This window comes from Poecilia formosa, unplaced genomic scaffold (genome assembly GCF_000485575.1).
Source record: "Poecilia formosa unplaced genomic scaffold, Poecilia_formosa-5.1.2 Scaffold2, whole genome shotgun sequence".
NCBI classification, from domain to species: domain Eukaryota; kingdom Metazoa; phylum Chordata; class Actinopteri; order Cyprinodontiformes; family Poeciliidae; genus Poecilia; species Poecilia formosa.
The window spans coordinates 6,866,474-6,882,276 of record NW_006799941.1 but is presented as its reverse complement, the minus strand read 5'-3'; the positions used below and the strand labels follow the sequence as shown (position 1 = coordinate 6,882,276).

At 38.7% G+C, this 15,803-nt stretch overlaps 1 protein-coding gene across 4 annotated transcripts; it reads right to left on the bottom strand.

The window, feature by feature from the left end:
• Window positions 1-1,687: 1,687 nt before the first annotated feature.
• On the bottom strand, window positions 1,688-15,188 carry twf2b (twinfilin actin-binding protein 2b). 4 transcript variants are annotated; one of them, XM_016672001.1, is made up of 17 exons: window positions 14,789-15,188; window positions 14,591-14,691; window positions 14,407-14,473; window positions 13,629-13,728; window positions 13,399-13,515; window positions 13,153-13,308; window positions 13,001-13,070; window positions 12,054-12,196; window positions 7,963-8,136; window positions 6,762-6,857; window positions 6,565-6,669; window positions 5,819-5,833; window positions 5,690-5,731; window positions 5,472-5,597; window positions 5,207-5,357; window positions 2,615-2,736; window positions 1,688-2,519 (listed from the first exon to the last, which is right to left on the bottom strand). In XM_016672001.1, the coding sequence occupies exons 1-17, from the start codon at window positions 14,947-14,949 to the stop codon at window positions 2,352-2,354; spliced, it is 1,914 nt and encodes a 637-aa protein (XP_016527487.1). In that variant the 5' UTR covers window positions 14,950-15,188; the 3' UTR covers window positions 1,688-2,351. The 4 variants fall into 4 exon arrangements, with proteins under 4 accessions (XP_016527487.1, XP_007552457.1, XP_007552472.1 ...); XM_007552395.2 differs by lacking the exons at window positions 12,054-12,196; window positions 13,001-13,070; window positions 13,153-13,308; ... (3 more) ...; window positions 14,591-14,691; window positions 14,789-15,188 and adding exons at window positions 8,241-8,318; window positions 8,917-9,679 and having other exon boundaries at window positions 7,963-8,141; XM_007552410.2 differs by lacking the exons at window positions 5,819-5,833; window positions 12,054-12,196; window positions 13,001-13,070; ... (4 more) ...; window positions 14,591-14,691; window positions 14,789-15,188 and adding exons at window positions 8,241-8,318; window positions 8,917-9,680 and having other exon boundaries at window positions 7,963-8,141.
• Window positions 15,189-15,803: the final 615 nt, after the last annotated feature.

The window sequence follows — 15,803 nt, the reverse complement described above, 5'->3', positions numbered from 1 at the left end:
CTCCAAAAATGTAAAATTGTTTGCAAAACGATGTTAAAAATATGAGCTTCAGGTTGGTTTTCTGGGGGTTAAAGTAAGAGAAGAGAATAAATTATTTCAGCAAAGAAATAGAAGTTTTGGGGAAAAATAAAAAAAAACAACCCCTATGCAAGGTTTTAATCAGATCGTTTATCCCAAATTTTCATAATAGAATCTCTGATTAGTTTAAAGAAATCTCAGTAGATTTTTTTAGTCTTTAAAGAACAAAGCTGGAAACCACTGTTTGTGGCGCGCCGTCATCTTGTGAAACATCACCATGTCACTGTGACCAGGTTCTCTTTGCTGCTTTTTTTCCAGGACCTCACTGGTTTTTCCAACTGGAAGAATCCCACTGGACCTGACCCACATCAGTGTGGGCCCATTAATTGAGAACAACCTGAAAAGTGTGTGTTGAAAACAGGAGGTCTGGGGTTTAAAAATGAATATTAACCTTCAACAGCGCTGAAATCTTTTAACCAGAATCCGCTACAGTTTGTGATCTTTTTTATGCCTTCCTGAAATTAAAATGTAGATTTGTTTTATTACTTTAATACTTATCAGCTGTTAAGTAAACAATTTAATTCACATGCTGCAGATAGAAGCTTCTGGATTTTGGAAATCACTGCATCATTTCTTGTCATGGTTTCTGCACAGTCTGCTACCAAGATAAATTAATTATTAAACTAGCAATTGTCATGTTTTACAAAAATCTGTCTCATGGTGATGTAGACCCAGAGAAGTAAATATTTTACAGCAGATGCAGAAAATAGGACAAGCTTTTGGAACTAGTTATTCCAGGAAGGAGGAAAAACTCAACATTTTGATATTTTATTCTTATTTTCCAGTCACCAGAGCTGCATTAACTGCCAACCCTGTTGTTAATCTTTGACCGTTCCTCTTTGCACAATCTTCATGATCTAGATCATCCGTCTAGGAACTGAGGTTACCAAGGAAAGGAAGGCTGTTTAGTGTCTAATAAACCATTTCTGTGTTGATTTGGCTCCTTAAGCTACTGAAAGAGCTCAAGGAGCCAAAGAACCACACTTAAATGTGTGGTTCTTATTTAAACTCTTCAAAGAGTTTGTCTTATCATGCATTTTGACAAGATTCTCCAGGCCTTTTGAAGATAGACAATCCCGCAGCATTACAGGGCTACGCCGTGCTCAGCAGTGAGGTACTTTCCCACGTTTTCATCATTTGTCTCACATCAGACAAAAGTGTTTGTTCTTGAAAAAGCTCAATCTTATCTCATCTTACCAGTCAAAGCTCAGGCGGCGTTTCACAAACTTCACCGATTTACAATTAGGATGTGAGGAGAGAAAAGGCTTTTTTCTCAGCATGTCTCCCAAACCACCGGTTGGCATGCAGATAGCATCTAATGGTTGCCACGGAGATTTGGTGACCACAAGAGCTTAAGAGATTTATTTTTACCTTCCTTACCGTCCTGCTGTCTGTGCATGATGACGAGATAAGCCTGGATCCTCTTTCAGCCATTTAGAGTTGTTTTAAACTTTTTAAAATTTACGTGTTTTGATATCAGAGAGATATTAAAAAAATCAGCCACAGTGGGATCACATCAGGTGCACAATATAAAAACCAATTAGATCTACGATTACGGTGACATTTTGACTTAGACGATAAGAAGAAAACACTTTAGTGTCTCTGTAGATTTTAAGAGAGGCTAAGGAAAGATTTACTTCTGTGTTACAATGTATTTATACCAAACAAATACAGGATGTTATTGATTACTGATTAAAGGTTCCTACACGTCTAATAAACTTGAAACATCGAGTAGAAAAAAATGCTTTCATAACATTTATTTTACACAGGCAGTGTGGGGTTAGTTTATATTCAACTGTGTTTCTCCACTGAATAAATGTAATAAAATTAAAGTTTCTTTGTTTTCTCAAACTACTGAGATAAAAGATTAATTTGCTTCAAGGTTTCCTGCACGGTTATCAATAACTATTGAGTGCACTGTACATCTTTGCAGGCCTTCAACAGACATTTCCACAGAAATACGCTGCACCAACATTAACAACAGGCCAAATTGGTGTTAAATATATAGAATATATAGTTAGCAGTAACATTCAGTTTCAGATATTTGATGTGTAAAAACCTTGGCTGTGTGTTGACTGACTCAATGACGGACAGCAGGAGATTCAGAGGACGGGGGAAATGCATCCGAGGTCTACATGTCATTCAATTTCACTTTAAAAACTTTGAATTGAAATAAAAACAGAGAATCAGTGGCCTGAAGGTTAGCAGTGAAACAGCAGATCATTTCTTCAACATTTCTAAATTTCTGTGGATATGATTAATGGATGCAATGTCTAGTTTTCCTCCCCGTTCTCTCCTGTCTCCTTGATGAGGCGCTTGTTGCCCCTCTTCCCTCCTGGGCCTCGGGGCTTAGCGAAGGCCTGCTTCAAGGTGTGCTCCATGGGGTGCACCTCCTCGTACAGGAAGTCTTCTGTCAGACCGTCGCCGCTGTCTATTTCCATCTAAGCAAACAAGCAAACAAACCAGGGGATAATGACTGACTCAGTGGTCATCAATGCTGAATATAAATCTGCCGGTTATGTGGGTTAACTTCTACCTTCTTGGTGACTTCCAGCTGGTAGTCTTGCTCCACCTCGTCCAGTAACCGGTTCTTACAGCTGGAGTACAGCATCCGCTCCTTGATGCTACAGGTGTAGCCAGGCATCGAGTATATGAACACTAGAGGAAGCATGAAGGTGATCAGTTATCAGTTATATCTTACTTTAAAGCTGCAGTATGTAGTTTATATAAAAAAATATATTTTTTTACATATTTGTTCAAAGTGCAGTGTTGTGGCAGTTTGTTATGAGACAGATAAACTGTGAAAAGATCAATTTCCTTCACCTCCTTCCTAAGCCATCTGAAGAAATGCACCAATCAGAGTCAGGAGGCGGGTCTTAGCGCTGTCAATCAACCTCATGTATTCGCTGCTCAATGTGCTAATGGTAGAGAAGCAACTTGTCGTGACAGGGCATGCTGTCTGCGGCATAGCAGAGAGAAAGGGGAGTAGTAAGAAGGTGGTGGGATGAGCAGCACCACAGCGAGAGTGATTGACAGCGCTAACGCCATCCTCCTGGCTCTGATTGGTTGTTTCTAGATAGTATTTGGAGCAATGGGAGAAGGCAGAGGAGCTTGACTTTTACACAGATTATCCGTCTCATACAATACTATAACAACATGCTGACAGTTTCAACAAATATTCAAACAAACGTTTTAATAAAAGTTACACACTGCAGCTTTAATAACCAATATGACATCCAGCAACTCAGATACTTACAAGGTAAATCCTAACCAAGTCATTGATAGTATGGAGTAAACGCAACAGCCAAAATGATGAGTAAATCATACAAACTGATATTTAATTCAAGCGGAAGTTCATTTACCTCTGATGTCATAACACGGGTGTTTGAAAAGCACAAAACCCAACCTCAAAACTTTATATTTGCAAGTTTTCTTAACCGTAATCCAGATAAGTTAAGGCAGGTTGCAGGGTGACAAAGTCTTCAGTCGTTTTTACAACATGTTGCCATTTAATAAACTACCTGAATACATCACTGCTACCCATTATGAAGTGTAAATTGGCTTTCCAAAGCAACTAATTAGGATTAAAATGTAATTAAGACAAAGAAAAACATCTTTTGTAACCCATGTTTGGTTGAGAAGGTTTCTGTAAAGAATTACCACATTGGGTTGATAGATATAAAACATCTTAAACTTTGAGCTTATTTTTTTGAAGCTTCTCCGTCAGCTTAAGCTTCCTTCACCGCTAAATGCTGAAGCAGGAAATGAAGACACCAAAACCTTCGTACAGCTGGCAGGAACATCCGAGATGAGTAATAACACTCGCTGGGTGCGTCAGAGGAAGACATCCTTTTGTGTTACGCAATCGTTTAATTCACTGTCGGCGGAAGAAACAGAACTGACTGGTACCGCATTGAGCATGTGGTTGGTTTACTGCGAGGCCATGAAGCCGAGGGGAAACACCGAAGCTGATAAGCTCAGAAAGGTCGTGGTTAACTCGACTCTAATCTGTCCATTGAGTCACTAAGATTTGGTAGCCTTTGTGGTGAAATGCCATTTTCACTGAAATCGGCTAAATTGACGTATTTTCATACTTTTAAATGTAACTGAAAGAGATAAACACAGTAAAAACAGCTCAATTTAAAAATCACTCACACAGGCATTCACAATAATAAAAAAAAGAGTTAAAGCCCAAATTATTCATAACATAAACAATAAAAAAAAAATAATTATGCCAGCATTGTTTATTCTTACTGGAAGGAATATTAAAGGTGTCTTATTATGCTTCCTTGAACAGGTTACGATAGGTCTATGGTCTATACAAAACTTGTTCATTACATTTTTTTGAACAAAATCACTCTTAGACAATTAAATTTTAGTCTGGTCATTTCTGCCTGTTTTGAGCTCCTTCCAGAATGAGCTGTTTTTGGGCCACTGTCACTTTAAATGTGTGAAAATCGCTGCAAACAGATGCATAATTATACAACCGTAGATCTTTGTAAAGCAGATATAGCTCCTTCAGAACAACCAACAAGAAAACAGCAGCAGCATGTGGATTGTTAGTCAACAACAGCAACAACAGCAGCCTCCTGGAGTCTTAGAACTCAGCTTGGGTTGCTAGGTGATAGGCTGGGCTTTGCTGTGGTTGCTAGGTAATGGGCTGGGCTTTGCTGTGGTTGCTAGGTAACGGGCTGGGTTTGCTGGGGTTGCTAGGTGAGGGGCTGGGTTTGCTGGGGTTGCTAGGTGAGGGGTGCCTGCTGATTTTGAAACAGGTAATTTTTTCAGACACCAAGAAACATTAATTTATTACCAAATACTGAATAGGCGTTTTTATTTTTTAAAAACGTTTGGGCTGTTTTTAAAAGTAGAACTAAAATGTAAAAAATGTGAATTTTGCACACAAAAAAATCTCATTTAAGTTTTCAAGTCGTCCAGTCAACTTAAATTTGATTAAAAATTTGTTACATCAAACAAATTTCAGGAGATAATTTGCCAAAAGTACCCGAGGAAATATTCAAAACGATTCTAGTCCAAAATCACATTTGTGGTGAAATATAAAAAATGTCTGACATCATTGATCTTTCTGCATGTTTTCATCTCGTCTCATGAAAGCTGAGTGCGTACTGACCCAGCGCCTCCTGCAGCTGGCCTTGATGGGAATGCTTGAAGACAAAGAAGTGATATCGTGGGGAGTCTGTGGGAATCCTGAAGGGAAGCTCGTGGGTTTCTGTGGGTTTGGTGTGAACCAACTCGATCGTCTCTCTTTCTACATCCAGCCTCTGGAGCACAACATATCCAAGCAAACTTTGAGAGACTAAATCACTTTAAATATAACTCACTATTATAACAAAGACTGCCCACTGATTGCACAGTGGTCTTGTTTCCGTGCTCACCAGCTGGATGTAGTTGATGCGCTTGTGCTTGAGCTGCTGCAGAGCTCGTTTGGCATCTTCCTGCAAAGGGAACGCGAGACCCTGAAGAGTCTGAGCTCTCTTGTCTAAACCAAACTCCATTGTGACCTGGAGAGAGAAAACACAGGGCGTTATGAAATCGGCTCTCTTACTGCAGCGTGCAAAATGAGTGACGAAGCAGATGATCAGAGCTGACAGACCCTCGCTCGTGCTGTTGGGGTTCCAATTCTTCTGCGTTCATCCTGCAAAGTAAAGAGCAGTTGCTTTCTTTGACTTTCGTTAATTGCAATGAACACACTTGAGTTCTTGTGTAAGAAATATCAACCTACCCAGACAACTTTATCCTGAAGCAAAAGAAAGGAAAAAGACTACATCAAGAACTAACAATGGACACGTTTTACATGCAGCACCTTGTAAAGATATTTAGAACTTGTTTGGATTTGTTTTGCTTTTGCAAGACAGATTTCAAAGTGTTTTATTGGTATTTTGTGTGAAAGATAACAACTAATCTTGCAGATTTCAACATTTATTTTTGTTTTCCACTCTGATAAATTCAGTAGAGAACATAACGACACAAAATATGTAGCTTCATATCTTCCTGCTATCTCTGTCTCTGCTAGGTGGAAGCCTCCCCAGAGCATGATGCTTCCACCACCATGTTTAATGCTGTATTTATGGTTTTCTTTTAGCAATAGTTTTTTTTTTCCTCGCCAGATTCTGCTTCTCCCACTGGAACTGTGAATCTCTACAGCTCCTCCAGAGGAACCGATCAACCCTCTCTCTGCCTGGACGCTCTGTTTGCCATTGCCTTTCCATCTTTGTATAATGGACTAAATTGGTGCTCCCTTGGAGGTTTGTAGGTTTTTATTTGTATTTTTTTAACCTACCCCTGCATTAGACTTTGTAATTGTAAAATATTTTACAAAAAAATACATATTTTTTTCCTTCCACTTCACAGTGACTACTTTGTACTCTCGAAACATCAAAGAGAAAACATGAACGTTTGTCCCCATCTCATTAAAATGTGCATAGATACTTTTAAACGTCCAGACAGCTCATGTGATTTCTTGAGCACCTCTGTGATTTTGATTCGTTGTAGTTCCTGCTCGGCCGACGATAGAGGAGGTGGAGAGGAGCAGGAGGAACGGTGGCGCATGTATCCCTGAAAGCACAGATCGTCCTGCAGACAGAGAGTCGACAAGAAGCTGCTGGTTAGTGACACTCAGGAGGCAGCGAGCCGGTGGACCTCAGTATGTTTTATTTTTTCCTCACCTCGACTGTGCCGAACATTTCGTCTCTGATGTGACCTCCACCAAACTCTTTCTTCAGTGTGGCACGGGTCGCAGCGTACATCATCTTCTGCCTCACCTACAAAACACATGGGAAGAATTTTCTGTAGCTTTTAAGCAAAATCCTTTTCACTAAAGTATTATTGCTTCATTAATCCATCCATTTTAAAATAAATAGTAGAAAAAAACTTGACTGGTTGGACACAATCAGCAAAAGGATTATTTGAAGTTGAACTGGAGATTATTTCTTTATTTTAGGTCCATTAGAGGTTTGATGTAAATAGCAGAAATAAAAAGGTTTCTTGTACATTTAGCTTACAAAAGGCGACTACCAGTGCTTTTAAACTACTGTTTACTACATTTCACTACATTTCATTTACAAAGAGCCTGACTTTTTTTGCAATCCATCCTTCTGTCACTGAATCGATTATTGAAATAATCATCAAAAAAACAATCCTAAAAACACAACCAGAGCTGCAACACAGTGGTCCAGACTGAAGCATATTTATCTGTTAGAATGGCCTAGTCAAAGTTGAGAGCTACGTTGATTTCAAAATCCTTGGAAAGACATAAAACTTTATGCTCACAAACACTAATCATACTGTACTAGGTTTTATTTTGAATTTCTTTGCATAAATTACACAGCAATTCATTCTGCAACACTTAAAAATCCTAATTTCAGCTCATTTCTACAATAAAACATTTTTATGTTTTGCGTTTGACTAAATCAAAGAAAGAAAAAAAGTTTGTTTTTACAGGATACTGTTAAAGTCATTCACTGAAAAAAAGAATTGATCATTAATTGGATTTAAGAATCTGTTTGTGCCTAATAGTAAATGACTTAAACGTAATTTAAGACTCTTAAGTCATTTCTCTTAAAAGTCAAACAACTTAAAAGAAAATGACTTAAGTCATTAAGGTATTAAGTCATTTACGTAATCATTTAAGTTATGGAAACTTAAAAAACAAAAATGCAGAAACATTTAAACTAAAATGGTCACTCACTGAAATGAAAATTAGAGAAAAAGCATCAAAAATCCAAAGAAAAACATAAAAAGACTAGAAGAGAATCTGATTTGAAAGAAATAAAAATGTTTTGGAGCCAATCAACTTATTTTCTCTCAGATTCTCTGTACGTTCAAATTACTCTTGTGCATTAATGAATATCTTGTATCCAGACTTACTGGTGACTGGTCAGGTGACCAGGCGATGAACGTCCACTCGTATCCCTGTGCATTCTGGGAGTCCAGGCGGTACAGGATGTAGCAGGGCTCCTGAGGCGTGAGAAGAGGAAGCACAAACTGATCGTAGTCTTTGTCCCAGCTCTGCACCGGCTCTCTGAACGAATCCAACACCAGCTCCTCTGCAGAAGAAAAAAATGATAATAAAAAAACACTAATAATCAAGGAAAAAAATTACACCAAACTCAAACAAGAGGCTTGTGAGCAGAAGAAATGTTTACCATTGCTGATTATGATCTTCATGATTCTGATGGAACCTCTTCTCGCTTGAGCCAAGAACTGTTTGAGCTCGGGTGTAGCTGCAGTAATCAGATATAAGACAAAACAAAGTAAAAAAACAAACAAACTGTGGTTCTGCAGGTGAAAGCAACTGAGACAGAGTTTGGTAAGTAAGAAGCTGTGACTCCACAGAGGAGTGAAAACTTGATTCACAGCCAGGTATTCATCACCTAAACTGACTCAGAACTGACTCGACACGCCTCTGACCCGCTGCAGCTGCTGGACAAAACCGATTTAAGTTCAGAAAAAAAAAAGATTTAAACAGAGAAAATCTTTATTCGCTGTAGTTCCTGATCTGGTCTCAGTGTGGTTACCAAACCCTGCGATCTCATGAATGATGTAAGATCAGGTGAGAAAGAGGAACACTTCCGTTAACCAGTCCTCCCAGTGCTCCAGTAAGTGAACTCCATTACACACACACACTGCTGCTGAATGAATGAGTTCATCATCACCCAAGCAGACATTTCAGTTAAGCATTTTGTGTGACTCTTTGTAATTTTAATACAACTTGATGAAGTTGCTAATGTTTGACACAAAAGTTTGTAGAGTTGTTGCTCAAAAGTGCTTCAAATTACCCCCCCAAAAAACTCCCCAATCTAATTAGATTCAATGATTTACCGTTAATCCCAGTTTGGTGTGACATCTTTTGGCAGTCGCTGTTCACGGTTTCCCGTTCGTCTCATGCAGCAGAGACCCCTTCCACGTCCTCGGTGTCCTCTCTCTCCCTGCAGGTGAGCGGCCTCTCCTCCGACGGCAGACAGATACAGAAGCACGCACAAGTGACATAAACGCCTGGAGGATGACTCGGGAGCTCCCTTAACGCCTGAAACACAATCTCCGGAAGTGTGGCCAATGAGTAATAATGTGCCTGTCAGTGGATATGCCTCCCCAATGGGCGCCTTAAAACACTTTGCATATCGATGGCAGCAGCGGTGATGGTCTCGCCAGGGGGAGCCTTAAACGGGTCGCTTCCTGTCCCGTCTGGAGATCCGGAGATGTTCAGGCCAGAGATCAAAACTGCGTTTCCAGAAACTGCTTCTGTGTCGCGTGTAATGACATTTTAGCACTCCTGCACAAAGAATGGACAATCAGGCAGACGCAGCAGCGTGATCTCAAATTCCAGCCACCTGCTCACAGAAATGTGACACCAGGCCAGAATCTGATCGCTACATTTGAACATAGTTCCCCCTTCCCACGAACCTGCAGCCAGTACATCTTGTGCCTGTGAGCAGAGAGTGGATGAATGAAGAGCTACAGGTACAACCTCAGAAAACTCACCAGGTGGCATTTTATCATAAAGTCTTCACAACGTTTTCGTCATGCAAAAGCCTCAAACTTCAGTGAATTATTATACAAGGTTTTCTACAAATCTAAAAACTGTATTTAGTCATTTTTACTAGTTTACCCATAAATAAAATTAAATGAAACATGTCAACCTTTGACACTTTCCCCACAGCACTTTTCAAGCACTTTCAAGGTATTTCTTTTACTTTTCCAGCATCACACTTTGGAGATTAAAATAACACAAATTAAAGTAAAAAGTTTCAATTCACTATTAAATATCATTTAACATGTGACATTATGTTATTAATAATGTTTCTTGATAGTATTCTACATTCTATAGCAGGAAGAAAGTAAATATAATAAAAATGTATCACATTAAATAATTTTGGTAATTCTAACTGATCTAAAACAGGGGAAGTTTAATACAAATATCTGGTTTCAACTGTAAATCTGGGCTTTTAGTAAAACATTAGATTGAACCCGTACAAACCCTGCATTGAGCGTTTTACCAGTCTATTCAATTCAACTTCACAAAATGAAAACAGTGCAGCTCAGAGCAAGCTTTGGAGGAGGTGCAGAGATCCACTGCTCAGGTAGAATATCTGTCGATTGGACGACTTTTTATCGAGCACTAAAATATATACAATAGTGACAAATGTGTGGCCTGTGTGAAAAACGCTGTGTGGCAGAAAAACAACAAACTGAGCAAACATTGGCGACCTTGAAACTTGTAGGTGGAGACAGGGAAGCTGGTAAGAGTTCATGGGGAAACGGATGGACAAAGATGCAAGGCGATCCTGGGAAAAAACCTCAGAGGCTCAAATTTCTACTTGTAAAACAAAAACTAACAAGAAAAAAAGTGTTTCAGATCCCCGTTACAGTTATTCACAATGTTATTTTGGTCTTTATCACAAAATCCTAATAAAGTTATCGAAGTTTGTGGTTGTGGTGAATGAAAAGGTGAAAAAGTTTAAGGGGAAGCAGTACGTTAGTAAGGCAGGGTTCGACATGAAACACCACACCGACTTTTATGTAAGAGGAGCTTCATAGTGATGTAAAATATCTGGATAGACGTCGGTATCACAATCACCAGACACAAAAACGAGCTAACAAGGAGAAAAGACACCAGAAGCTCTAAAAGTTTAAAGAGAATGAGAATGAATTGGTACAAGTTTAAACTGCTGTACTTGGATTTCTTTCATTTATTCACACATGATTTGCTCACACACATACATGCTCACACACGGGTGTCAGTAAGAGAGAGAGATAAGTGTGTGCCTGTGAGGTTACCTGTGATGGGATCATCCATTATTCACTCTGTGGTGAGTACACTACCCAAGCATGTATACATTATTCAGCGCGGCTCCCACCCCCTCCTCTGCTTCAGGAAGACAAAGTTTTAGACGCACGAAGACACATCACCGTCTCTGATTCTCCTTCAGTCTCCAGTTTCCAATACTCCAAATTATCCAAACGTTCACTACGACTAAATGACATAATTATGGAAAATGAACTGAGAATAGCACCATCTCAACAAGCCTATCTACGTTGAGCTACAAAAACAATCAACTAAGGGAAACAAGGCTAAGGTGTTGGACTAAGTGTGAATTTATGCAACTGGAAAACTTTGTGATGAAGTATTATATATTTTAAGCTATAGAAAATTAAAAATTTTAAAAGCAAAAGTCTCCCAAAGCACCATCCAAACTTAACACTTTAGTTTATTTTGTTATTCAACGCTCACATTGCTGAAATATACGCGACATGTTTCGACATTACTTCTTCCATCTTTGTCAAAGTTGTGAACAACAGACATAAAAAAATAACAGTTTTCAGTCTTTATCACATATGGACACAGTGAGTCTCACTGAAATATTTGCATTTTGGTGCTTTTCATGAAAGCTTGTTTTGCTTTTTTGTTTCAGGTTTTTGGAGAAATGTTGGACTGAAATGGATGGATGGATGCTAAGAACAAAAATGGCAAAAGAGAAAAAAGAAAGTTTCTCTTTTCAACATAACAGTTTATTATTAAAAACCTAAGTAAAAACTATCCATTGAACAGGTAGTACAAAAAGACATGGTATAAAATTATAAAAAATGAGCACCTAAACGATCTTAAAAAAGATTTTTTTTTTTTTTACAAAGAACTGACAGCATCTTTAAGCCTTTCACAGAATACTGACGCAACAGGAACAATAACTTAAAATGCTAAATTAACGGCATTTAAAAATACTTCTGAATTTCTTGGTTAACAAGTTGCAACTGTGCCAAAGTGGAGTTTAACACATTAAGAAATCCAACTTCACTGCTGGGTGGGAAGCTGTTCCAGCCTTTATAAGTCATCAACGCACGGGAGCCAAAGAGACTGGAAAACACACGAGAACAGTAAAGATTAACATGAGCAGCAAAGTCAGAAGCACTTTGTTCAGCAGTGCATCTCTGAGAGCGTCACATAACGTGTTTGCTCTCACCGTGTTTGTGCAGGCGCTGGCAAACGTCATGTATCTGGGGTTAAACTGCAGAGTGTTGATAGGGCCTGGGTGTTTGCCGTCCAACACGGCCACCTTCATCCCACTTTCTGTGCTCCAAACGTGAACTCTTCCGTCCTCTGAACCTGCACGAGACAGAGTCTGTGTACACCGCCGGCCCAAAGCGGCCAAACCCGTTTAATCTTATCACGTATTGCTGCGTTACGACCCTAAGCTTCAGTGCAGTTTGTGATCAAGTCCAGAAAGGTTGAGGAGAAAGTGGTTGGGTTAGAAAACAGCTTTGAAAATATCAGAGAAAAATTATTTTCATCATCCTGTGAAACCTACAAACAAAAGGTCTACTGTGGGTTCGACTCCCAGCAGGACGACAACTGGCTAAATCTGTTTGAGATTTAACAGATTTAACCTAAATCTGTGTAACAAGACTAAACCTGATCAATTGAAATAAGCTCAATAATTTCCATTTGTATAATTTGTTGTTTTTCTTTTTTCTCTCTCTCCTTCTACCAAAAATCGGTGCTTTGATTTCAATTAGCCCTTTTTTTGAAGGACAATTTTGTTTACAGAAACTTCATAATTCAATTTTTTTTTGTTTCTGTTGTTTTGTTTTTATTTTTGGATATTTTAAATGTCTTCCAGTTTAATGATCTTTGACAATTATGCCAGTACTTATATCCTACTTGAAAATTGTCCCAAAACAACAATATTATCGTTTATCGCATTAACTTCCGGGACAATTTATTGTCCAGTAAAATTTGTTAACATGACAGACCTAAACAATACTTAAAAATTAACGATCATAGATGTCCTCCTAGTTTGTGGTTTTAAAACGACAAAATTAAGATGCTTGAATATTTTTGTCAGACCCTGTGTTGCCCCCCCATCTGACAGGAAGTGACCCAAACAAATGAAGAAGTTCTGTTTCTTACCAATCATGACGAACTGTGAGTCTGGGGTGAAGCAGGCCTCCAGGGCGATGCCTTTGTTATTGTTGTAACCCTGAAATCAGGTGAAAACCTGTGACACATCCAGCTATTTACCAGCCCTGTCTCTTCATTATATCTGTGTTTATGAGTCTTACTGAAAAAGTGTGCAGCACCAATCCACTGAAAGCATTCAGGATGCGAACAGCGCCTCCATTGGTGCAAATGAGAATGAGCTTCCCATCGTTACTGAATTTCAGTCCAGTCCAGTCACAGACGCGATTTAATCTGGCCTCAAAGCACGCAAAGGGACCCTAACACAAACAGGAAGATATTAGATGTCACTAGTCAGACCGGTAGCTGCTGTATGAAGGTGAGGTCACACATCCGACAGCGATTTGTACCTTGTCAAAAGCACGAATGTCGTACAGTTTGATGGCCTGTGATTCCACTCCTGCTGCAAAAACCAGCCCATCCGGGTCAAATGAGCACACAGGTTTCCCCAAAGGATCAGTCAAACCCTGAGAGACAAGACAACAGGATTTAATAAAACGCCACCATCCTACATATTTTTTTTCCATGTTTTTTTTGTTTTTATTAGTAAAGGAAAGTGGAGCTTGAACTAAACTCTCACTTGACAGTTGGGAGAACGCAGATCCCAGATGCGGATCGTCTTGTCCAACGAACTGGAGATGAACGTCTCGTCCACCGGAGACATGGAGAGTGCCGTTACCCTGGTTGGAAAAATAAAATTCACTTTGACCAATCAGGAAGGAGCTATTAGTTCATATAAAGCAAAAAACAACTTAGTCTGGTAATGCTCCACCATCCAAACTACTTTCATAGAAAAAATTAAAAGTTTTCAGAAAATGTAACAACAGTGGCACTTGACAGAGTTTTTACTGACAAACCTAATTGAATATAGAATTTTAAAGGTAAATCTAGATATTCATCCTACCAATAAAAGTTCAAAATTTAAGAGAAACATATTTCTTGACTTTGTTATATGTGTCAATAACTTGATGGTGTTTGTGGATCGTTAGTGACAGTTATTTTAATAGGAATGTCTGTGATAAACAAACACACAGATCAAAACTAACTCTGTCTGCACATCAATACACCATCTACATGAGGAACCATGGTGGTGGCAGTATCATACTGCGGGATTATTATTATTTTTTTTTTCAGCATGAAAAGGGGAAGCTGATCAGAGTTGTTAGGAAGATACAGCCAGAAATACAACTGACTGGATACAAGTGTATTTGTGTTAGCAAGGTCTAGTCAAAGTCCAGACTTAAATTGAATTAGGAATTAGAAATTTGTGGGTGTAGCTTGACAAAATGTGAAATGAAAAACCCTGAAGGAATATGAACACTTTCTCAAGGCTGAATGTTGACTGTTTTGCGTATTACCTTGCAGTGTGACCAGGGAAATATCGAATAAACTTGTTGTCAGTGAGCGACAGATATCTAATTGTATCTGGAAGAAAGAAAACAAGCTCTGGTTAATAAAAATGAAGTTTATGTTACTCATTAGACCTCAGTGTGCTTCATGCCTTGTGATGACAACAACAGGCTGTAACCTGCAGGTTCTTACCGTCCAGCTTGTTGGAGCTGAAGACCACAGTCTGGGCCTCCCCCTGCGTGAAGCGGATCAGATCTACTCCGTACTTCTTGCTGTACAGGGTACTGAACGGCCTGGACCAGAAAAAAAAATAAATAAAAAAAAATAAAAATAAGAAATTAACTCATATTCACACGATTGCTGGTTATAAACACTGACCTGCCCACTTACTTTCCCTCCTGGATGTCATATAAAACAATAGAGTCGTCGTCGCTGCTTGAAACGGCATGTTCTCCATTTGAGCTGTAGTCCACACAGTTAACTTTCTCTGAATTCAGTCGGTAAGTCCTGGCAACTTTAAAACTCCTCAGCAGGCTGTCCGTGATCTTCATCGCTCCAGCAGCCCGTTAAAATCATAAAAACAAAGCAAGCACGTCGTTCTTTCTCTGCTTTACTTAACTGCGTTTTAAAATCATTTCTAGTTAGAAAAGCGTTGCATTATGTCTAATTACCGCTGACAGACACGTATAATTAGCTATATTTTGGTTAATAATGCCTTAAAGAAGGGTTTTCCCCCTGCTCTGCTTCTTCTTGGTTTTTTTAGTTGATTAGCAGGAAACATGATATGCGTTACCGCCATCTACTGGAATGGAGTGTGGCTCAAAAATGTCTTATTTTGATCATATGATCAGTAATAACTAATAACTATAATGTAAATAAAATATGTGAAGTCTTTATCATAATGTCTGTAATGTCTACTTTTTGTTTTCTTTTACGAGTGTGTTTTGTTTTTGTAGAAACCTACCTGTGTTTTGTTCCTCGTTTTTTTTTCTTTATATTGGTAAACAAAGATATTATTTCAGTTAAAGAATTGTAATCTTATTGTTTTCCTATAGCCCCCGCCCCCCAACAAACGACACATTTTTTTTTCTTTTATTGGCCTTTTATTCTTTCTTTTATTTTTATTTTATGAGAAGCATCCTTCGGTTAAACACAGCACAAGTTTTAACAGAAAATTAGATTTTTTGTTGCTGGAAATTAACTTAGATCATTTACATGTCAAACAAATAAAATGACCAAAACTCTGCACATTAACACAGAAGTGTGTTGATGTGTGGAGTTAATTGATGTGCACTTTTTTTCTTTTTTTTTTTTGCTTGTTGCACAGAACAGAGTAGAAAAACAATTGCCCCCAAAAGTTACATAAACATAAACATTAAGGCAAATGCCACAATGTTACTTTTGG

Bases quoted from the DNA above. Each gene is read 5' to 3' on its own strand.
- twf2b (XM_016672001.1), bottom strand. From the start codon at position 14,949: ATGAAGATCACGGACAGCCTGCTGAGGAGTTTTAAAGTTGCCAGGACT. The intron at 13,071-13,152 runs GTAAGACTCATA...ACCTGATTTCAG, and splicing joins TGGTGCTGCACACTTTTTCA to GGTTACAACAATAACAAAGG. The intron at 5,598-5,689 runs GTCTGTCAGCTC...TTCTCTCTCCAG, and splicing joins CCCCAACAGCACGAGCGAGG to GTCACAATGGAGTTTGGTTT.